Here is a 24,869-nt window from a genome sequence, read left to right as displayed (position 1 = left end):
GAAACTCCCTGGCTCTTTCCCCGGGAACCTTTCTCGTCTTTCTTTTCCACTTATCTCCCCATCTCTTCCCCTACTCTTTTTTTTTCTTTTTCTCCCCCTCCCCTCCTGAACCCCTTCTCCTCTGCGCTCCCGTGCTCGCTCTCCTGTGCTGCTCCCAGTCGAGGTGGCCTCTTTGCTCAGTAATTCAGTCAGGAGGCTAAAAGGAGGAAATTACATCCATGCTGCCCGGCCACTTTGAACTCTCAGCCCCCCTCTACCCTGCTTGCTCACTGGCAACTGGTTTAAAGGCCCACACTGACATTTAAGAGATGGAAACAGGGAGCTGTGAAAGTGCCTAAGAGTGTTTGTGAATGTCTGTGTGTGTGTGTGTGTGTGTGTGAGTGTGTGCGTGAGCGTGTGTGTGAGTGTGCAAGGACAACTATAAAAAAAACGAAAAAAAAGGTGACATCCTGACATACTATGATGAAACATATGCTTAAATTAAATTCAACCACATTTTAGCAAGTCAACATCTGACACTGTAAGTGCCTCCAAACATTGCATGTGTGTGTGTGTTTGTATCTTAGTACTTTGCATACACACATCAAATGGGTTCACGTGCTTCCGCAACATTCTGCAAATGGAGCCTGTAAATTGCGCCTCTGTACTTCCTTTCCGTCGCACTGAATTCATACCTGCCTCCATGGCAACCAGCCTTCATCCTCCATCAGACATCATGTCAAACTGGGCACTAATTTTAAAGGTATAGGATGTCTGAACAGCAGCCACTTCAAACCCTAATATGACTCATTATGACATTAGCAGTGGGTTGGAAATCTTTAGTCACTCCTGGTGAAAGGAGGTTGAAGGTGTGAAAGAATGAAGCTCAAGTGTGCTTGATCTGCAGCGGAGGGAAATTATTAATGTATATATAATGGAATACACGTAAGTGAGTTTGTTTGAGTGATACTTAAGCGACTAAATTAACAACCTGTTATTTACTCGAAAACTTTAACACCTTCTGCCTTCTCCTCCCTCCCCGTCTCTATATCAGGGCGGGCGAAGTCACGAGGTCTGGCTACACACCCGTCTCACTCATCATTATATATATTTGTGCTCTTGCTTTCAAGTGAGCGTTTTTTGACTGATTTTTTTTTCTGTCAGGAACCTTTTTTTTTTTTTTTTTTTTTTTTAACCCATGTCTGGACGACTTGTCTATGTGACACTCTTTGTCGCTTCGCTGTATCTCTTTGTCTTTCCATGTATCTCTGGCCTGTCTGTCCTGGTCCAGTGTTTCTGTGTGTGTGTGTGTGTGTGTGTGTGTGTGTGTGTGTGTGTCTGTGTGTGTGTGTCTGTGTGTGTGTGTGTCGCTCAGCAGGATCCCAGACTGTCAATGCAGCCAGTAATGAGGTGTATGCTTCAGTCAGCATGTGAGGAGTTAATAAGGAAGCAGCAGAGGCCATCACACATCAACAGGCATGAGTGTGTGCGCGCGTGTGTGTGTGTGTGTGTGTGTGTGTGCACGTGTGTGTGTGTATGTGTTTGGGGAGGGTGTGAAGGCGAGGGAGCCTCCCTGGCACACTTAAGGCTGTCTGTCGACCAATGGGGGTATTGATTTGGAGGGGGAGGCAGACAGAAATGAATTCTGATCCACAGAGGGACTCCACAGTGCATGTCTGAGTGTGTATGTTTTTTTTGTGCGTGTGTGTGTGTGCGTGTAACAGTAAGTGTGTGTGCGTGCATGCATGTGAGCATGTTTGTTCTCTTTGTCTCAGTGTCTCTCCCTGTGTACATGATGTACATACAAATGAAGGGTTTGGTTACACCCCACTGCTCTCAGGGCTGTTGCTTGTGCAGAAGTGTAAGCATGGGGGTGTGTGTGTGTGTGTGTGTGTGTGTGTGTGTGTGTGTGTGTGTGTGTGTGTTTGTGCCTAGATGAATGTTAGTCTGTGTACATGAGAAAAGGAGACAGATAGGGAGGAGGGGCATTGATAACAAGGTTTAGGTGGTGAGGGACACTTCATCTAATCGCAAACTGGGTGTGTATGCGGACATACGTGTGTGTATGTGTTCGTGTGTGCGGAGCTTGTTTGCAAGAATCAAAGCATGGATATATGCACGTGCATGCTGTGCATGTTTGCATGTGTATCACGCACAAAATCCTCCTCAGCTGGACCTCAGTCGTGATATGTTAATGAGAGCCTACAAGTGTTACTGAGGCTGAAAGACCTCCTCAGACCCTATAATGGTGCCTGTGATTTAATCCAATTTGATTCCATAAGAAATATACAGAGACAAAGGCTATCGGCAAACATGCTCCTGCAGTGGAGAGAAAATGATTAAATTTGCCTATAAAGAAACTGAGGCGGGGTGAGAGGGAGAAAGAAAGTAGTGAGTGATCTCCGGTGGTGTGTCTAAAAGTGCCTGGCTGTCTTTGTTTGGCAGAAGAGGAAAAAAAAAAAAAAATCAACATAATGAGCCCAAACTGCCTTTGTGTCTCACTCTCTTCGTCTCTCTCTTCTCTCTCCACCCTCTGTCTCTTTCTCCTCTCCTCATCCCACAACTCTCAGACAGCTGCTTCTGTGCAGCCAAATTAACTGCTCCCCAGTTGCTTTTGGAGAGAGCGAGATAAATAAGTGTTTTGCCTCTGAGGTATATAGTGTCTTTTTTTTCTTTTTTTTGGTTCCACATATGAACTTTAAACATCTCTATATGCTGCCTCCATTCAGAGTGTAGGTAACGGTATTTTGTCCACCACAAAATCTGTTGAGCAGTTTTTCCATCCCAAAAAAAAAAAAAAAAATCCCCCCACACAGCCCCATCCGTCACTCTGTGGCCCTATCTATTACAACCATGTGAACCTTCTGGCTCCAAATATCCGATTTACAAGTCAGCAAGAAGGGTAATATTTCAACAGGCTGTCGGCAGACACACTGTTTAAATCACTGGCCTTATCTAGCCCGTGCTCTTTCTAATATTTTTCCTCAAATATTGCATTAGGAGATATGTTATCCATCCCTACACATTCATCTTCATTCAATGTTCAAAGATTGTGTGTGTGTGTGTGTGTGTGTGTGTGTGTGTGTGTGTGTGTGTGTGTGTGTGTGTGCTTGTGTTCTAGCACATCTGAGGACAGTGTTTTCTCTAATATTTGTCATGTACAGTCCTCTCATATGAATGTTATCATTTGCTCTTCACCAAAAACGCAGACTCAGGCCAACATCTAAGCTCACACCGAATAAAAGACTAAAAGTGTCTATCATCACAACAGAGGATAGACACATCTGTAAATGATTTCTATGGAGTATGTAAATCACCCTTCTGCCCAGCAAGAGTCCAAAACAGGATATCTGACTTATTGTAACACTATAGAAACACACACACACACACACACACACACACACACACACACACACACACACACACACACACACTGTACAATACTACTATATCCATCACTAGGGCTCAGGCTGACAGCTTTGTCAGAGTGAGCCGCAGGGGAGAGGAGAATGGCATTGTGGGATTGAGTCCTCCCATCGGACTCTGCACTGACAGGAGAGAAGAAAGAGGAAGAAGACAAGAGAAAGGGGGGAAAGAAGTGGGGAAAATCAGGGGAATGTGTTGACCAACCCCAGCAAATATAGAGAGAGAGAGAGGTAGAAAGAAAGGGAGAAAGAGAGAGAGTGTGTGTGTGTGTGTGTGTGTGTGTGTGTTCTTCCATTGGGAAGAAGAAAGGGTTGAGCTGCCATGGGCAGCCCATCAAAACCAGCACCTCTCCTGCTGTAGCCTGTTTACTGAGACTGGCCTTGTGAAGGACAGACAAAGAGCATATTGCAGCCCTGGCAGCATGACCGCATCACACAGTAAAACACACACACACATGGACACAAAAGACCTCCTGAGGGTCTGCCAAACTACAGCAAATGAACCAAGGTCCCGGTTAGAACACACACAGCAACAAATGCACTCGGTGACAAATGCATGTGAGATGCACGTGCGTGTGCGCATACACACTTATTCAGCCCTTTTAGAAGACAGCTGGTAGTAGTGAAGTGAGCTGTCAGCTCCTCTCAAACAGGAACGATCAGTCTACAGAGCCTGAGACCTCTAAATAAACACCTTTACCGCGGTGCTGGGGACCAAGCCTGCTGCTCTCCACTGATGTGTGGATCCGGCATCAAAACCTACTACACTACACTTCACTTGGTGATTGCAGCCCCATCTCAGCACTAAGCAGGTTGGAAACTGACAGATGCATAAAAAAAAAAAGAGAAAAAGTGAGAGTGAGAGAGCCAAGGAGACTTGCAGACATGGCTTCCCCCAATTATAGACCAAACATTACCACTCTATTCACTTTACTCTTCGCCTGGCTCCTGACAAACCCTGTCGTGATTCCTTCAACCGGCACTCGTGTTTCTCCCTGACACTCTCTAGGCTCTAATTAGGCTTGTAAATAATTATTGCAATTAAAGCCTACAATTAGGAGGAGCGAAGCACTGCCATTAGTTTCACAATAAATGTCATGAGCATTCTGCATAGGCACAGGGAGGAAACAGACAAATGCTCTGCCATTATAGAAGCAGACAGACAGTTAGAGTGAAAGAGACAGAAAGAGAGAAGGGGGACATACTCACAGCTCTTAATTATAGAGCTGATTATTCTGGCAGGATGGCTCCTGGACTGCTCCTTTGGCTCACATTCACAGTGACACATGCACACACATACACATTAATGTGTACACCACGCACACGCACCCATACAGTATGAAAGCACATATATCTGCACACCCTCATATAGATGAAACAAAAGAAAAGAAAATTAAAAGGGACGTTACTCTGAATTCTGCCCCATACACACAGCAACACAACATCAAGTGGACTGAAACTGGAGCTTAATCAGTGATTAATAGCAGCGTTTCGAAATAATGAGAGGCTTTAAACAAGTTCAAGGACAGGTTTGCTACTCAAGTTACTTAGAGTGATGATTTCCTGCCTAAGACTGACCACCTCTATTCAGCGTTTACTTCTGAATGTCTGTAATTTGTTGCCTGATTCTCTCAGCCTCCTGAATCCTGCTATTCAAACATGTCCTGATCCAGAATTTTCCCAACAAATCCTCACCGTTCAACAATGTAACAAAGGTGCAGCCTGCTTATAAAAATATATCTCTTTTCAGGAGGGTTGCGTTTGTTTGTGGGAGCAACAGCCAGCTGGCTAATGGAAAACTCTGGGAGACTGCAGACAGACAGAGACAGAGGTGTCAGAGAGTCTAAGGATCAGGTATCCTTTTCCTCATTATCTCATATTATGTCAGAGGGCCAGTGAGAGGCTGCTGTGGATGTGGCGGGGGCTGGGGCTGGGGTGGGAGACAGCCGTGAGGTTTAAGCTGGTATTAGGGGATGTGCAGACACACAGGATCGTAAATCCAGACACAAACAAACCCCGCCATAGGGTCTTTAATATGGGGGTGGAAATCCATTCATACCGGACTTGACACTATTGAGTCTATTTGGGAAGCATTTCACCTGAAGCAGACGTCAAGCTACAGCGCAGTTGTTTACTGACAGCTGCACGGTCTGCTGGCCTCGTCGCTGCATTCACAGCTTGTGCAGTGCTTTACTGTGTATTGACCTCTGCTCATATAGCAGGGGCTTGGGTGTGAAGGTGGGAAAGGGGAGGAAGGGGTTATGGGTAGGTGGGGAAAAGGGAGGTAAGAGGGGGTTCAGGCGGGGACCTGGGTGCACAGGCTTCTATTAATTAACAGCATGATGGGGGCTGACAGGACGTGTGCTGCTATCAAATAATGAGGTTAGGATTGGCCAATGGTTCCAGGGCACAAAACCTGATTAACACTAATCCTGGCTTAAGTCAATTAACAATGCCTGCTCAGGGACTCATGCAAATGAGGTGCCTTTGTTAGGTAGGCTAGCGCAGGGGGAGCAAACAGAGCTCGACATTCAGACATGTAAAACATCGCCAGAACACAGCCCAAAGGCGGAAGGACACTCGTATCGGTCATCAAGAGACAGACATAGCTGAGTAGCGAGCGGTCAAGCAAATGGATGCTATAAAAACATGATTCAATGAGGGGGCGTCTCTAACTGACCTGCTGAGTGACCCCTTCAGCCTGATGAACAGACTCAAGTCAACCCTTGAACTTCCCACAACCCCTGACCTCACAATGCTGAGAGACAGCACGTAAACAGACGCAGTGCACATGCCTTAAACCAAACACAAGGAACATGTACATCAACATACATGCACATAAACCTTCCAACACGTCTGATTCAGGCAGGAAATGGTGGCACGTACAACATGGACACGCACATTAACTAGGAAAAGAAATATAACGTGGGTGGTCAAAAGCAGTTCGAACCACAACTCTCTACTGAACAGCTGCAAAGTCATATGATACAAAATCACCTCATTAAAAAATAAACTGTTAATGGACAGTTACATTAGTGTAATGGGGGACAGAGTGAGTATGTGGACGAGTAGCCAGTTAATCAAACAAGGCTCGATCAAGACACAAGAAGCAAACAATTAAACAGATGGAAAATTAAAAGAACTAAAGACGTTCCGACCCATGAGTACCCGGTAGTCATTGCTACATGATTACATGAGGTGGGTCGTGGGTCGGACCTCACTCAGATTCAAACTTGGCCTTCATTTTGATCTCAACTCACTCACACAGTTGTTACACTAATGCAGTGACAGTGTTTGTCCACAGATAGTGAGACAAACATCTGAACAGCCGCCAAAGCAGTAGTTGTGGCAGGAACTACTACTGCTGACAGGTGTGATGGCTGGTCCGACCCCCCCCCCCCCCATAGCCCCTCTCTTACATCCTACCCCCCATACTTCCCTTTGATAACCTCCCCTTGCTTGGACCACTCAGCCTTCATCTTGATCTTGACTACACACCTGTTAAGTTTCGTGACTGCCTCTTACACGGTTGTGCAAGACAAAATCTGCCCGCAGACATGGAAACACCTGCCAAAGTGCTAAAAAACCACCTCAGTGGTATAGTTAGTTTTAGTAATGAATGCATACAGCTTTAAAAATTCACGAAAGAAAAAACTACTAAAAAGGTACTGAAGGATAAACTTACAATCGAGGTAGAGACGAGTGTAGTCACAATACTTTATTTACTTCAGACTACACTTGAACACAAACACACAGATACGTACACTCCCAAAGCTCCAGATTAAGGCGGCTTGACAAGTGGGACAGGAATGAAAGCGGTTTCTCCCGAATGAAAAGCTAAATTGCATCATCAATAACATTGGATGTGCCTATTGACAGGGGAATTTATCCTAATTTGTCCAGGTGTCAATATCAAGGGAAGCTGTCAGTGATGCAACAAAGACCTTAAGCCCAAGTTTCCAAGCAACAGCTCCACCCCCCACCACCCACCCACCCCTCACCCAACCTCTCCATCCAACTGCTGAGCACCTGGGTGAGAGAGCGGCCGTGCGATTGATTTGCTGGCCCTCACACCCTACGGCTGCCAAACTGACCCCGCCGTCGCGCTTACATCCCAGATAAAACAGGACTTGCCGATCTATCAGGGCCGCTGTCTGCCGTCCGACTGATAGGAGGCTGTCCCGGAGATGTTTGTCTGTTGTTGAGCTCTGTCGAAAAAGCAGATAGATGCTCGCGAGCGGTGACCACGGTTCCCCTCCTGTAATCAGCTCCAGTGACGGGGGGAATGGGACGCAGATGAGTGGTCCATATGTTGGCCCACAGTTTTGTCATGCATGACAGGTCACTTCCCTCATATAACAACTGGTGTAGACTTTATGGCTGCCTGGGCTATATGGCACCTCTTGTATTATCCGTTGTACCATATAAAACACACCTCATTTGACCTCAGTTTAAGACCTATTCATGTGGTGGAAGCCACAGATACATTGAGGGGAATTAGGGAACATTCAAGGACTTATGAGGGGAAGATATCTTTTACATCCTGTGGGATCCAGAGAGGCATTTCACATTCAGAGGTTACAGAGGGGAATATTCAGCATTCTGGTTTGTGAACCTCAGCTGTGAAAAAAAAAAAAAGATTTGAGAAGGAGTGAGAAGACTGTGGGACTTTACGGAGTTCAGTTCCCATTCCACTGACTGCTCTTTCATCCTGAAAGCTGTCTCTTGATTGTCCTTGGCGCTGTAATGGTGGGTAGTCGAGTTATTGGGACTCTTTGTTCGAGTGTCACTGATGGACAGATTGGGTCAGAAATACAGAGATAAGGGTCAATGGTCAAACCTCTGGTCTTGTTCCCTCTCTGGCAGCTGCGAGCTAACCGGGCTGCCCTAGGGCCAGGACAGGGTCATGGGACAGCGAGGCAACACTTGTTAAGGTGGTGGTAGTTGCCGGAAATCCCTTCGCTACTCAGGCCGAACGGCAAACTAACAAATGGTGGAAAGGAAGGAGGGGGCTCAGAAGTAGCGCTAATCTTTTGTCCCTGTGCCGTTTTGACTTTGTTTGCTCCACTGTCGTGCCCATTCTTTTGGCCTGAACCATCGCCAGACGTCTTCCTTTATTATTATTGTTCCTCTTCTATTAGATAAGGAAGCTAGCGTCTTCCGGTAAGCTCTGAAATAGATGGTTAAAATAAGATTTGAGCTTTTAGGAAAAACACATACAGGAACATGCACACATACTTCGGTCTTTGAATGAGTGGCCTGGACATGAGCCAGTCCAATCTGCTTGTTGTGACGGGTGTAAACAGTAAAGCCCCGGAAACAAACAGCTCTCCACCAACACTGCTGCTAGTCTGGACGAGCCACAACACCTACAGTGCACAGTGGAAGGCCTTGGCTACAAGCCATCATGTGCTCCATGCCCATTAACACATGAAATCAGCGTGTCATACACACTAAAGTCCTGCATAACGATGAGCCAGTAGCATGTCAGCCCATCTAAGCCTGGATGAGGTGTGAATGAATCCTATTTCCTCCTGTCTTGATAAGCACTGAACCCATTTCCTCCCAATCTAACCACCCCAGCCAAACAAAGGGTCTGCTGGGGGATAAGGGGAAGGAGATGGAGGGGGGGGGCAGAAAACTCTGGGAGGGGAGGGAGAACAGGTTGAGAAGAGGCCTCATAGAAAAAAAAAAAAAAGATTTAAAAGAAGAAGAAAGAATCCATGCATGGATTTCAAATTTCACAGCTGAGCACCTGGAAGAAATTGCCAGATTTTGAAAAAAGAGGTCTTCTTTTCTTTTCTGATAATCTCTGAGCTGTAATGTTGCCGTTCCATACATGGAGCCGGCTAAGGGAGGAAGGATGGCGTATGAGGATTGGAGGCTGGGGGGGTTAATGCTTGCTAAAGAGCTAAGGGTGTACTGGAGAGTGACAGCAGCACATGACTGACCACCTCTATAGGGGGGAGGACCGCGTGTCTGTCCATGAAAGACGAGTCTGTTTTACAAGCCGGCTCAGTATCCCTCAGTTGGTCATGCTAGCAAGAATTTCACACTTATCCTTATAAAGAGCTGGCAATTAGAGGGCCACTATTTCACTGGGAACACTATTAAATCTGTGAAGGTATATTATGTACTCGCGTGTGTGTGTGTGTGTGTTTGTGTCTGCCATGGCCATAATACATTACAAAAACTATTGAGCTCCATTACAAAGTCAAAAGCTGCCTCTTTTCTTGGGATTTAATGGCATGATAAAAATGTAACCACTTATTTTTTTGTGTGTGTGTGGGTTTGTGTGTGTGTGTGTGTGTGTGTGCCTTTCTATGTGTGTGTGTGTGTGTGTGTGTGTGTGTGTGTGTGTGTTTCTGTGTCTTTTTTTTCTTTTTTTTATTAAGGTGTTTTCAAAAACCTTTTCAGGCAGAACTAAGGCCACGCCACAGGTATCACTTCAAAACCCTTTCAGATGTTAAATCTTGATTGTTCGCCATGAATAATACATTATAGTCCAGGGCTCTGCATACTGGCTGCTGACCAAAGCAACCGACATAATGCAGTCACTGATTCTCAGCCGTGTGTGATGAGTGCTAGCCCTACTGCTGGGTGCCAGCGGCTATAACAGCACAATACACCAACAGAGGGAATGAAAAGGCCTCATAAAAATGTTGATAATCCAGGCCCCAAAAAGACCCCCATTCGCTAGTGGAGTAGTTGTCACCATTTATCCCAGTGCACTGCATTGTGTTGATAAACTCACTACAAAGAGAGCCAGTGCCCGCTTAAGGCCTCATGTGGGCCACAGTGTAAGGCGTGTTTGTACTGTATGTCCTTTCACCGCATGGCCTGAGCTCCCAAATTGCAGAGCAGTAACACATAAACATACAAAAAAATAAGCAGCACTGGTCACTGTCTTTAAAGAACCGGATGAGGTCCTCTTGCACTCTCGGGCGATACACAAAAGACAGGGAGAGGATATATGTCAGCGAGGATGAGGCCAGGCCAGAGAACACATGCAGATCCAACAGAATGAATTTGCATGAGCTGGCAACAGCACCAGTGGTTTAGCTATGCTCCAGCTGCCATTCACACATGAATACTCTTTCTACCTGTTTGATTAGAGCCTCTGTTGGAATTGTCATGGCTTTACTGTACGAACAGTGTATCCGGCTGCATGTAAAGCATGGCTTATGGATAAAGCTTAAAGCCCCCCGTGCTTTAGCATGTGCAACTTGGGCAGATGTTATGTGGTGCGTACCCGCGTGTGCTTTGTTAGCGCAGTGCAAGATGTGGTATTCAGTTTGAAATCTGCAGCTTTTGATGCAATATTAAATGCGGTGAGGTGTTTCAGGAATGTAAGACATTTCAGGGGGCATTTTATATGACGCAGACGGAGGGAGAGAGAGAAAAAGAGGAGAGGGAAAAGAGTCGAGGACATGTCTAGGAGGCAGCTCAGCTGAATCTCCCGAAACAGCTACGACCTTTTTCTCTCCATCACTGCGTTTGCCGCCGGCACTGCTACCCAGCCAAGTACCAAAAATCTCTGGATTATTGGTCTAAATATAGAGATAGATAGAAGCAGTCACACACACACACAGATTCACTCAACATGACTCAAACATGTGATCTGGCAGAAATCCACAAAATGGATCTGCACAATCACAGGATGCACGAGGACAGTTGGAAGACACAAAGCGCAAAGTGTGAGTCCTGTGAAAAACCCGAAGATGATGCAACAAACATGTTTTTGAGGGTTTTTTTTTTTTCAACAGAGGCGCTGCAGTGGATATACACAGATGTCGTCTGAAGATAAATCTTGGGATGAAAACCTGCTGTTATGTATTTCAGGACTGTCAGTAATGATACAGCACCCTACAGGAAGGCGAACACACACACACATACACACACACACACACACACACACCACTACACACACTAGTACATACTGCTCCTGGAGAAGAGGAAGTCAGTGAGCCAGGTCTTTTCATCAGTTCCACTGCACTGCCTCGCACTGGGCCTATCTCACCACATCATTAATATGGTGGAGGCTATTGTCATTACATCTACAAAACAAAAGCACAGTTTAACGTGACAGCCCCATGGACCGAATATGAAACAGGGAGCTACTAAATATGTTTGGGGTGGTGAGTGAATGATGGTGTGAGAGAAACAAATGAGTACGAGAGAGAGAATAAAGTTTTTTTTTCACATACTGAAAGATAACTTGGGGTAGGCAGTGAATGCGTGTGTGAAGATCTATACATATGCGGGTGAAATAAAAAGGCTGGATGAAAAGCTTCCGAAAGCCTTATGGAGATTCCATTTGAATACTGAATGGGAGACTGGCGCTTGCATGCGTCTATAATTACAGTGTTTTTTGTGCGAGTGTACATGTGATTGCGAGAGCCAGTGCATCATGCCGGTACCTATGCAAATGAAAACTCAGGGAGCTTGTGTGTCTGTGTGTGAGTGTGTGTATATGTGTGTGTGTATGTGTGTCCCTGTGGGTGCCTGTCTGCATGTTTGTATTTACTCGCACATCCTACGACTCTCAGCCCCGCCACAACACACACACACACACACAGTCAGGTGTGAGGACTGGAGGGAGCGAGAGCCCAGATTCTGGAGCGTGGCCTCGCTGAGCAAATATTACTCTCTCCCAATTTATGTCTCCCTCCCTCGCTCTCTCTCTCTCTCTCTCTCTCTCTGTCTCTCTGTCATTCAGTGTCTGTCTCTCTCTTGCGCTCTGTATTCTGTCTTTCCCACTGTGCCAAACACAGAGGGCCTCTTTGTTATTCAGAGTAGGAAATGCAACTGGAGCCAAATCTGCCCTGGTTTCTGTTTGATACCATCCCTCCTTTGTTCTTGCCGTCTCCCATCACCATGTGCTTGGCCTCAGACAGCATCAGCTAGACACATGGGAACAAGTGAAGCTTAGACAAGATAGATCTCGTGATGTCCTGGATGTCTAGCTTCAAGTGAAGCTCGGGGTGACATTTAAGTTAACGATACGATAAAGGTCAAATAGATGTTTTCCACAGAACGCTAGAGCGAAAAGGGGGAGGTTCGAAGGTGGCTGCTGTGATTTTACAGTGGATAGAGGAGAGTAGATTACTGACAAATGAACTGTGGTACCCACTGCTATATGTATATAAGAGGTTTCATCAAAGAGAATACTTTTGAAGGTCCCATATTTTACACTTTTCCCGTGTTTTAACTGAAGTTTTGATATCCGAGAGAAAATATATTTGTGGCTTCAAATATCAAAAACCATTTCTATGTAGTTTTACATCTCCTCTCTCAGGCTTCTCTCCTCGCTCTAGTGACAACAGGTCGACATTTCAAGTAAGCACTCAGAGAAAACCAAGTTCTGCAAGGTTGGATGGTGAGCCTGCTTGGGCTGGGCTTGGGGCATGGCTGAGGGCGGTGACAGCTTTGTTGTGGCATCACAAAGTTACAGAAGTCCCGACGGCTGGTTTTAAGGATCAGTTTCTGAATACAGGCTTTGTACATTTCTCTGTAAACATTTATATATAACCTAGACCTGCTTAATAATCAAAAAAGACATGGAAATCTTACTTTATACAATATGGGACCTTTAATATGATCCCCATTAGTGTGTGCAGTTTCATCTAGACTTGTAAAATAAATAACACTGGAGCAGGTCCAGGCTTTGAGGTTGGGAACATCACAGATTAAATTCTAAACAAATCAAATTCTAACTGTGAAGAATAAAAAAAGAAAAAACATGTAATTTCAGTTCAATGTGACACGTTTATTAAAAAAACTGCTGAACGAGAGTGTAGCCACACTGAATCCCAATCGTCAGGTGTGACTATCAGGCTAACTGTAGTTGTATCTTTATCCATGCAGGGCAACATCCACATTTCAGTGGATATGTATGTGTGTGTCTGTGCTTCGATCCTCCCCGAACCCCCGGGAGAGCGAGACAGAAGGGTCGACATGCTGAATACTAATAATATTCGCCAACATCACTCCTCATTCAGATGACTAGCAGTTATGAGCTCAACATCAAACGCTCGTTTCATCCGTGGAATAAGTGGGAATAAAGGATTTAATAAATATGGGAAACAGAATTTAGACTTAGCGCAAACTCTTCTTTACTTGTGGAATTCGTGTCATGCCTCGCAACAGAGTCATCACCCCACTGCCAGATACATCTGCATATACTTAGCAGATTGGAGTTCTTACCCTGGAAAAACACACTTAAATACTGGCTCTGCAATCCAAATAAGTTGGTGAATATACTGTATAAATGTTAATAGAAGAGAGATTTGAGATTTGAAATAATTTGGTTCAGACATCTGGGGTCTGTCTTACTGAGAGATCAGCTGTAATATTGGTTGAAGTACGGAGCTATTACTGGTGATTGCATTAGACACTGTTATATTTTTACTCTCACAGCAGGCAAGTGTCTGAATAAAACTGAGCAACTTTTTTTTGTTGTTGTTGTTTTCCGGAGTGGAATAAAACAAATCATACACAGCACAAGTGATGTGTTAGTCACAGATGCTGAAAGGGATAAAAAATAAATCGTTTTCCTCCTCTCCTCCTCATTCCTTCGGCAATGGACGCTATTGTCTCAACAACTCCCTCGCATCGTATCCGCCCACCACGGTTCGTTCACCTGTAAGCTCCGGCCAGCCGGTTGTTGAGTGTGTTAAAAGCAAAGATAAGGAGAAAGGACGGCAATCTATCACCTCGCACTGACAGCCTCGCACGCTCTCTGTCTCTGGGGTTGCTCGCGCTGCCACACTCCCCTGCAGCTGCTGCTGCTCCTCTCCTCACTTCTCCTCCTCTTTTCATCTCTCTCTCTCTCTCTCTCTCTCTGCCACCATGTTTTCCTCTCATCATCGCCTCGGCCTGCGTCTCCTGTCCTTGCGTCCCCTCCTTCCACCCGTCTGCCCTCGCGTCCACTCCTGCCTACTTAGTATGTCAGTTGCATTGATGGCTATCGGCCTCCTCCCACCTGCCCCGCGATGCTGTGTCACTTCATTAGAAGAAGTGTGAAAGGATGACCTTGCAGTCTGTCTCTCTTTTTCTCTTAGTGTTTCACTTTTACTCTGTCTAAGTCATACACTCCTCCAGCTGCTCCTCTTTCCCTCATCACTCTTCCTCCCATCCTCTGCCTCAGCCAGCCGGCGAGTGCCCTTCATCTTTCACTCTCTCTCTCTCTCTCTCTCACTCTCTCATTTGTGCCTTGTCTTTTCCTTGTCTCTCTATTTCTTTCTTTCTCCCTGCCCTCATTGTTCTCCTTCATTATCAAACACTGTCACAACGTCCCCCGCTGCGCCACCTAGGTTATTTATAGCTAACAGAGGGTGGTGGTGCTGGTGATGTTGAGAGGTGGGCCATCTTGGGCCCTGCTGGAGCACACGCACACGCGCACACACACGCACACGCACACACACATACATTCACACACTTTTCCTGACATTTAAACATGTGCACACGAGCCGTATCCATTCTCCCGCATGAGGGCACTTGTGTATTTAGCCATCACAGCTTCGCACATACGGTACGCGTCCTTCCTAACACCCACCTGTCTGTCGGACATGACGTAGAGGTAGTTGCGGTCGAGGGAGAAGGCCATATCTCGCAGGACAGGGCTGCCGTCCTTGATGACTGATATGGTCTCATACTGGACGCCGCCGTAAGGAGGCCCGTCGACACGAATCTGAGAAAAACAGAACACAAACAGGTCAGTGATTTGCTATTTATATCAGTGTGACAGCAGGAATAGAAAAACACATGCAGAATGATTGACAGGGATGACAGACGTGGGTCAAATAATATTTGCAAAAATCTATCTATCATCATCATCATCATCTGGTTACTTGGGAGATTCGGGTAGGGGAAGATGCTCCGTGTGGGCTGTTTGAATAGTGAGAACAGCAGAGGGATGATTACTTGCCTTTCAAATATTTTCTTTCTAATTGCCCAAAAAATGTCCGCCACTCATCGTGTTATTATATGGTATGAGGTAAATGTCAGCCCCCTCTGTGATGCTATGAAAGATGAGGTTACAACTGCTAAGAGTTATTTGCTGATATTATTAGACCTTTGTGAAACCTTAGCTCTGTTTTCCTTTGCTCTCCCTCCTGATGAATGATGTATTACCACAGTGAAGCTTTTGAACTCGAGGCCAAGACCACCTTCCTACAAAAACAGTGGGAAAAGCATTCTAATGACTTATACGAGGTACGTGACCCTCGCTGACCCAAATGGGCCCCGTTTCTCCTTTATTCATCAGATCCCGATGGCCAAATATATAACCAGGACAGTAAATCTTGGGTTTCCTCAAGCTGGGGCGTGAGAGATGCCTCTGTGATGTCACATGTCACTAGACCCTCCTCCACCCGTGAAAGCTGATGGCTCTATCATCTGTCCATCCCCGGCTGGCTCCCTCCACCCAAACATTCATCTGTCTATTCACATTGTGACAGCATCAAAGAGCAGCCAGACTCTCTATAAAACATCACGGAGGGGAAAGTCAAGGTCATATGTCTGTCAAAGGAAGATGTACTGGGCGCGTGGGAGGGTATGTAGGCAAATCTGCGCACACACACTCGCACACACAGGCCTTTGTGTATGCATGTGTGTGTGTGTGTGTGTGTGTGTGTGTGTGTGTGTAAATGTGTGTCAAACTGTTGGATTGTCAAGCAAGAGAAATGTGATGCAAGTTCACACAAAGCCCCTTGAGCTTCGCCTTCAAAGCTTGAGGGTTAGCTGAGTACACGACAGCAGGCGGCACAGCAAAGGAGCAGAACTCTGAGTGGTTGAGCCTTCCACGGCTGACCTACATTTGACCTTGGCTGGCTAATCCAAACACAGAAAGAAAAAATAGAAGGACATATGTGAAAACCATATGTAGGAGGAGAAAGGCAGGATGTGGAAGTCGTGCCAGTCTTCATCTGGTTACTGACACTGCAGCGTGGAGGGAGACCTCAGCAAATATGCTCATCCATAAAGCATGTTGGTGCACGGCCAGAGCAGCGCCGCTCTGTTCGCTACTGTGTCAGTATGGGTGTTGTGTTGTCTGTGTGTGTGTGTGTGTGTGTGTGTTTGTGTGTGTGTGTGTGTGCGCACCCGTAGGAGCAGTCTGTCATGCTGTGATATGTGTCCTAGCAGGCTGCCACTAGGGATCACAAGATAACCCGACCTTCCCCCCTGCACGCCTGCAGTTCATCTGAATCAGATTGCTATCACACAGCCTCTCGCCGCTGTTCAGGGGCCTCGAAATTCGTATTCGGCCTGAAACACACACACTCACACACTCACACACACACACACACACACACACACACACACATACACACACACACACACACCGCGGCCTTAATAACGTGTCCAAAACAAAACCTCGACTCTCCAAGCAGGGGTGTAAGATTTAGTCGCACACAACAACAGGAGCACCAGCAGACTGTGTTGCTCTGTATATACTTCTCTTAGGCTTACACTGAATCAACAATACAACATTCAAACACTCCAGAATCAACTCACACCGTCCCGCCATGCACACACAAACACACCCACAGCCGGTTGCTTTTCACATTAAGAAGCTGCTTTTCTATGGTAGCTGTAAATCTTGCAAAGTGTGTTAACATTCTCACATACGCAGACACAAACACACACCCACATCATTGTAAGGTAGCGAAGAAATGTGCGCATGTGTGTGAGGGTGGGTTGTGTTGAATGTGGAGTTCTTGGCAGGGCAGGGCTCACCTCTGGGTGGGAGTGAATGAAACAGAAAAATCTTTAAAAAAAAAACAAAAAGAGAGAGAGAGTGAGGAAAATGAAAACCCTGAGCAAGTAAATGGAGAAAACAGTGCTTGGTGGAGCAAAAATAATTCTGTCAAAAACTCCATCTCTTTATCACACTCACTGCTACACTGCCATTCTACCAGCCTACAGTATCTAACCACCTGAGTAAAGTGACTCTCAGGTCCAAAACATCCATTTCCTCAGTATCGGTTTACTTCAACCTTTAGCCTGGCTCTCTCTCAGGTCCTCGAACACATCACCTCTCTGCCCCATTTGACACCTGCATTATTTATCAGGCTGAATGAGAACGTTGCTAACAGGTTGGATTCATACCACCCCCGAGCCCCCTGTGGCAATTTTACTGCCCCTCTATTTTACAAGGACCCATCCACCCCTGGTACCCCAGAGAGCTGTTCTTGCTTTGGCCTGGTCTCACACGCCCCCCGCCCTCCCCATTTCAACACCACAGCCATTAGCTAACCTCCCTCCATCAGCGGCATCGAGGAGCTGCAACTGAGAAAAGTGAAGAGCGGGGGGAGAAAAAAGGTGAAGATGGGTGAGAGTGGTGAAAAACACTCTACATGTACCCCAGGGGCACTGTGGACTGTGTAGTTAATATTTGCTGAAAAGAAACAACAGTGTTCAACATTTGTGTTGAAAACCAAAGTTTCAATTCACAGACGTAATACTGTCAGAGGGGCTTGAGGGTACGAATCCCACCTGTTAGCAGCCGTCTCGTTCTCATAATATTCACATGTGACATCAGTCATATGCAAACAAATGCAAACAAGACACACGCAGACGCGCTGTGAAAGACGCCTGGAGAAGTAACGACAGAAATAAACGTCCCGGGGCGTCGCTGAGTGGGAGGACTTCTTAATCAGCTCGCTATAAATCCTGGAGCACACGCCGGGGTTGTAGTATGTGTGTATATATATATATATATATATATATATATATATATATATATACACTCTCTCTCTCTATAATACATTTTTTTCAAATGTTGCGACAAAGTGGGTGCGACCACAACGTTTGTTCCCATGAGCACATTACATCATTTTCTGGTAAATTGAAAACTCATACAAGAATCCTTTAAATTCAGTTGTTGTTTATTCGAATCTTAAGTTTTCATGATTTAAATGATAAATGTATCTTTTTTCTGACTTACTCAGAAATTAAAGGGGTCGGCACCAAGTTAAACCAAGTATGGGGAATGTTTTGTTGATTATAATTTGTTTTTTTTTCCTAATGATATGGTTTGTTTTCTTGGCGAGTCGGGCAGGAACATTTTGTCTTGATTGTACTAATGTTCACTGATACAAGTGACATTTTGTCATTGCCTGTTTCAGGTGCGAGACCCCCGAGAGAAATATGGTTCTGCCTTAACTGATTGTAGATTGGAGGACTTCTTTAAGGAGGCAGTTATCTGTCAGTTCAGAGGGAATGATGTAGCTGTGTGCATGTGATGTTACCTTTAGTTGGATTTAAATTGTTTTGTTTTTTTCTCTCTGAAGCCAAATTTGCAATTTAGTTGATTGTATTTTAATTTTCCAGAGATGCAAGTTTACAGATCCTGCTCTGTTGCACTCAAGAAGACCCCTCGTTATGCTTTAATTGTTTACACTGAGCAAAACAAAGCCGACATGATGCTGCTCCAGTGTGTGATTTTAGATAGCATGCCCGTGTTCAGGAATCAGAGGCTTGACATGTAACACAACAGCGTTGGTGTGTGCCCTGCCATGTCGGCTCTCCCTTTTACACAGACTGTCTAGCCGTCACTGTGACTGCCTCCGCTGTTGGCTTATTGCCGGAACAACAGTGTGCCCGCCGTTTCGTGTTTGTACCTTTTTTATACTTTTATACAGTGAGACGGGATAAAGGCGCAAACATTCCCGCCTTGAACAGGCTGTGTAAAAGCGGCTTTTGACAGCATCAGAGCCTGGTCAAGCTTCCCTGCACTACCACACGGATAATGTTTTATTGTGGTCTATAATATGTAGAATGAGACTAAACTTAATGTGCTGTTATAAAACTAAAAACTTGATATGACCAAAAGTGATGTCTTTAGTTTTTGTCCTTAATTTTGCACCTCTGAAATCAGTGGGCAGCTAACAACCAAACATTGCTACATTCAATCAGATGTTGCATTTTTATTTTCAAGTTAAAACAATGATAAACTAAGTGTTATTAAGATGCATGTACATTTTGAAAACATTTCAGTTTACTCTTTTTCAATAGTAAAGACACTTTCATAACTGATGTAATGGTGTATGGAATACTAATATTTTACTGCGCATGAGAGAGGGCAAGGTTCCCAAGCCGCCACATAATGCAAAAACAGATGGATGGATTAAAAAAGGAACTTTTGTTTTTAATGTTACAAACTTTATGTCACAGCACCTAGTCAGGCATGAGCGGGTGGGAAGTGGTGGTGGTGGGTGGGTGGGTGGGGGGTTGGCCAGCAGGGAAGCCATGGCAGCGGCATCAGAGGCCTCCCCTTGTGGCTACAAGGGCCCGTGCCAGTGGGGTGCTTTTGATCAGACCATGTAAGCACCCTGGAAAAACGTTTGAAGATTGACCAAACTCCAATTCAAATTGCCCTTCTCTCTCTTTCTCTTTCCTCTCTCTCTCTCTCACTCACTTGGTCTCACTGGTTTTGAACACTGTGCCAGACACTGGATCCCCAACCGTGTAAGTCTGTGTGAAGCCATTTGCTGAGTGAAAAGTGCTGAATAAATCCAGGGTAAAAGTGCATCAAATGTGTGTTTTGCAGCGCATTGTGGATGCTGCTGCTCAGAGATACAAGGAAATAAGAAACGGCCAAAACTGAGGTTCCCTCTGTGGGGCACCCTTATGCAACAAAATGTCAAAATGACCAAATTGTACAATCCTCCACTGTATGAGGAGCCGCTGAAGAATAAAATGCCACCATTCAAATTTAGTTTTAAAAAGGAAAAAATAAAAAAAATCCTAATACAAACATGTTTTACAAGCAAAACATTGTGAGGGATGATTTGCTGATTTACTGATTAGGTCTCTGTTTTACAGCTTGTCTCCGTTTGCAGTGTTTGTTCAACATTAGCCACTCCATTTTTAAAGAATGCTTCTCCTTTAATGGCCACAGCTGCTAACTATTACCTGAGAGCTGCTTTCTTTTCAGATTTGGAAAAAGCTATTTTCAAACCTTTGCCTTGAGGGAGGTTTTATTTTGCGTTTCTGAGACAGGACGCACATATGCACAGGTGGCTGCCAACACCAATACAGATACATGAGGGTGTGCATTATTTTACCACCATATTTCAGCTGGCAGAGCAGACTCTAACCCACGCATGGAAACCTTTACCAAGCCACAGCGTGCAGCACAAGCCACACTAACACCTTGAACCGGGATAGGATTAAGTCAAATTGTAGGGCTTCCACCTACACCTTGTACAAGAATAGCATAATGGGAGTTGATTTTAGGGAGATTGTGCTGTTATGGCTAAAACTCAGCTGTGTTTGCAGAGAGAGAGAGAGAGAGAGAGAGAGAGAAAAATAGAGTGGCGAGTGAAAGTTTAAGTCTCTAAGTAACCTATCTAGCAGCTATCTCCTGCATCTGCGCTAATCCAGTTCAACAGTCTTGGGTGTTGAAGTGATAGGCATTACCTTTATCTGCCCGATCCCACGCGCTGGATTAGCAGCACGCCGCCGCCACCTTTCCCGCTCTGTCTCTATACACTGACCATTTCTCAGAGACACCACTGAGTGAGGCGAGTCCACTGAGGAAAAAAGGAAGCTTTGTAGGCAAGTGGGGGGCTGACTGAAAAAGACACAGGTCAGAGGGATCCGACAATGACCATGATAACCCTTATCCAATCAAATCCAATACATCTGATGGGGCCAATCTTGGCCTCACTTAATGGCCTTCAATTTGGTGTTGGAGGCTGGTTGGTACCTTGGGCCAGATGACAGGTGACAGATTGATGACAGCATTTTAAGAGCCAGTGAAGCTTGTCAGGAGGCAGCCATGATTTGAAAGGCTTTTTTGAGAGGGGGGGGGTGATCTCACCACATAGAATTTTGCATTGCCAGTCTAGCTTTCAGGAAAAAAAGACACATACACTATTCGACAGACAGTACTTGTCGTATGTCCTTTGCTTTTAACCCCACCAAACTGAGCATTCACTGGTGTTTATGGTCGCTATGCTAAGGGTTAATGCAGGAGAGAGGGCCCAACGTTGTTTTTTTGTTAGTGTGGGAAGAGATCAGTGCGTTCAAAGGGAATCCATATATCCAACACTGAGAATATTCAAACACTAGACACTGTGGCCGCAACACCTCCTTTTAATGGGCCCCTGTGCATGAGGTCTGTGTGTATAAGATCTTTGTGTCTTTGTGTGCATGCATGTGAGTGTGACTACATCGAGTTACATGGCAGAGTGAAAGAAGGGTGACACTGAGGTGTGAGGTGGGCTGACAGATCCACTGTCCATCCCCCCCGGAGATGGAGATGGATGTATAATGGCCAGCCTGCGATGAAGTCAGTCTCTTCGGGCATGAGTAGGGGCTGCATCGGGGTGAGTGGACTGGTTGGTATGAGTCACTCTGGTGTGTTTGTGTGTGTGTGTGTGTGTGTGTGGGGGGGGGGGGGGGGGTTCATCATCAACACACTAGAAGTCAGATATTAGTGACACACACACTAATTCACGCTTATTTCCTCTGTATAACAAGTTAACAGAGGCACACACATGAATATACTGTACACATGAGTTCCAAGCTCATGATGCAACATACATGAACACTCACACACACGCACGAACATAGACACAAATCAACTGGCTGTATTCGACGGCTGGCGGAACACTGTGTACCAACCAGGCTCTCCATCTCTATCTATTCGCATCTCTCTCCTGGAAACCCCGCTTGAAATGTAGCAGATTGCTATTGTATTTCTTTACTTCAGGTGGAATGGGTACAGGCTACTCGTCTGCCTGTGTGTGTGTGCGTATATATGTCTCTCTCTCTCCCTCTCTCTCTTTCTCTCACTTTCTCTCTCCCTGCACTGGGAGAAAACATGGAGCCTCTCTCCGCCTCGATAACGCATCTAATCCATCACCAGTGTCAGGCTGAAGAATTTTGGTGTCAGTAGCGAGCGGCATGTAGAAATGTGCTGTGTGTATATGTGTGTGTTTGTGTGTGTGTGTGTGTGTGTTTGAGTGTGTGTGACGGCTCCCACTAGCCCAGCACACCGCCTCTCTTTTGTTCCTGCTCCTGTTGTACAATATAAGCTCCCATAAGGCGCATGTTAGCCCGCTCCCCTATATGCGCTATGTGTCACTTCCCATCGGACAGAGTGGAGGCTGGAGAGGTCTCTCTGTGGTGATGGAGGTGAGGAACATGTGGGAAGACAGGAAGAGAGGGGGGGGATAAAAGGGGGGCGGGGAGAAAGAAAAGTAGAGTTTGGGGAAAAGGTGAGTGGGAAAAAAGTAAAGAGAAAGAGGATACATGGGGCTGGGGGGGCTGTGGGGGGGGGCAAATGAAAGAAACAGACACAGGCATCAAGAGAAAGACTCCACTCCTCACATGTGTAATTCTCTCCCTAACCTGCTCGTGTGGTGGCACTGCAGTATATCTGCTAAAATGACCTGAGCCTTAGTCAATACAAGGAGCAATTACTTCATATTTTTGGCCAGGCACCATAAAGCCTATTGATTTGCCTCCCCGCTCCGTGTACAAAGCAGTTAACCCTCTCCTATACAACATCTTCCCTCATCCGTTTGGACAGAAAACGCGAGAGACTGTACCCGACAAATCACGCGTGATAACCATTCAACTAACCAGTTTCTTTATCAACATCGATTGTCAGTGAATATCGAAAAGCAAACATCCCATTAAAGTGCTTCCCAGCGAGTCTTAACAGCCAATCTTACAACAGCTGTGTCTGTAATAGCTCTATCCAAGACTCATTCAGCTCCATTTTAGCTCTGTAATATCGCCATCTCTCCCGGTCACACAACTCACAACCCTAAACATGATTATATCAGCACTTTTCCCCTGTTTGCCCCCCGAATCCAAATAGAAACCAGAGACCGCCACATGCATTAAGGGGTCTGTGGCGGGATGAGATCAGGCCTCAGTTCTAATCAGCCCAAACACACATATTAAGCACAGCAGCACAATGTGAGACCTATATTTAGCTCGGCATTAAAACACTGAACTGTGGCCAGCGTGCTGGTGATGGATGCAGGCCAAGGAGGTTTAGAGAGAGCACAAACCCAGGGATGTGGTGGTGGGGAGGGTTTTTCTGCTCAGCCCTCAAGAATGGGGGGGGGTTCACCAGAACGCAGAAGCCACTGTTTCTACTCAACTGGCACCCAAAGACTGAGGATGAAATGGTTTTTGTACAGAAACGAAACGGCTGACACCATAGTAAGTTTTCCTCTATTAGCTGACCTGACTGAAGAAAGAGAAAGGCTACATCCACGCTAATACGTTTATGCCTGGCGTTGAGACTTTCGGAAACACTCCTAGCCCTGTTTTAGTTTGAAAACTCTGGGGTTGCCTTTTAGTATGGACGGGCAAAAACGGAGACCCTGGGAAATTATGACATACACATCCAGGGCCTGAATGGGTCTTTGAAGACTCGACTACTAGCAATGAAAGCAACATGGATAACAAAATACAAGCGTTGCTGACCTTGTTGTCTTTGCTAGCAACTGTTGTGGAGTTGAATTCTGAACACCACAACCTCCTTTGCTGTTGTATTTTTTTAAAATGACAACTTATAAGTGAGGATGTAACTTCAGTCATCCAGTTCATGGTGCTGTACAAAGGCAAGTGGACTTTGCTTGAGGTTCTTGAAGGTTGAGGTCACCCGGACGGAGATTGTTTTCGTTTTAAAATACCATTTAAAGTGAAAATGTACTAGTGTGGATGTAGGGACAGACAAGATGAACAGAGAGAGCTGACAGAAAGAAGGATGAGGTGGATTAAACAAGCACAAAATGGAAAAGAAGGGTGTCTTGGAGACTAGGAATGAAAATTGGCAGAGTGTTAAAGGGGAGGTGAGAAAAAGGGAGTCAGCACGGTGGCTACTCCCAGCAGAGACGCAGCAGCATTCACACCTCAACCCTGGTGATGACAACAATTTAGTCCTATTGAGGCTTTATATACAGACAGCAGCATCACAATATATGATACCAGGATAAAACGCATGCTCAGACGATTATACACACCTCCACACAAGCTTAACAATTCCACGTTATCAGCACGCAAGTAACAAATACCTCTTCACAAAAGCCTGACTTCTAATAACAGAGCCTTCTCTCCAGGGAAAATTATGTTTCAAAGGTGAAGCTCTTGCTGTTATGATGCATGTGTTCAAGAAGAAAGAGAAACGATGCTTATTTTATGTGAGTAAATAAGCAAGGGACAAAGCAATCAGACAACCATTACATGCAGTACACACTGCCAATGCACTGATGGTTAGACAAAAGTTATTACAGAAATGTCAAACAGTCTGAACCAGAGGAAAATATCACACCGTCTGTTTTCTCCCTCGGCGTATTTCAAAGTAGATCACAAAGATATGTGAATCAAAAAGTATCTCGGAAAAGGCTCAGGTGAGGGGCAAATTAGCTGGAAATTGTTTCAATATCTCCCACCGGATTTGTGAGATTTAAATGTGGGACAAGATTGGCAGGT

General features: G+C 45.5%; 1 protein-coding gene across 1 annotated transcript in view; it reads right to left on the bottom strand.

The window, feature by feature from the left end:
* The window catches only part of plxna2 (plexin A2), a 180,517-nt gene that overhangs the window by 91,514 nt on the left and 64,134 nt on the right, over positions 1 to 24,869 (bottom strand). The window contains exon 4 of the mRNA XM_056384398.1: positions 14,962 to 15,096. Within this exon, the coding sequence (XP_056240373.1) occupies positions 14,962 to 15,096 (135 nt within the window). The remainder of the gene's footprint in view (positions 1 to 14,961; positions 15,097 to 24,869) is intronic.

The sequence above is a fragment of the Seriola aureovittata genome, chromosome 9, assembly GCF_021018895.1.
Source record: "Seriola aureovittata isolate HTS-2021-v1 ecotype China chromosome 9, ASM2101889v1, whole genome shotgun sequence".
Classification (NCBI taxonomy): domain Eukaryota; kingdom Metazoa; phylum Chordata; class Actinopteri; order Carangiformes; family Carangidae; genus Seriola; species Seriola aureovittata.
The sequence above is the reverse complement of the archived record's forward strand: the minus strand, read 5'-3'. Positions and strand labels throughout refer to the sequence as shown.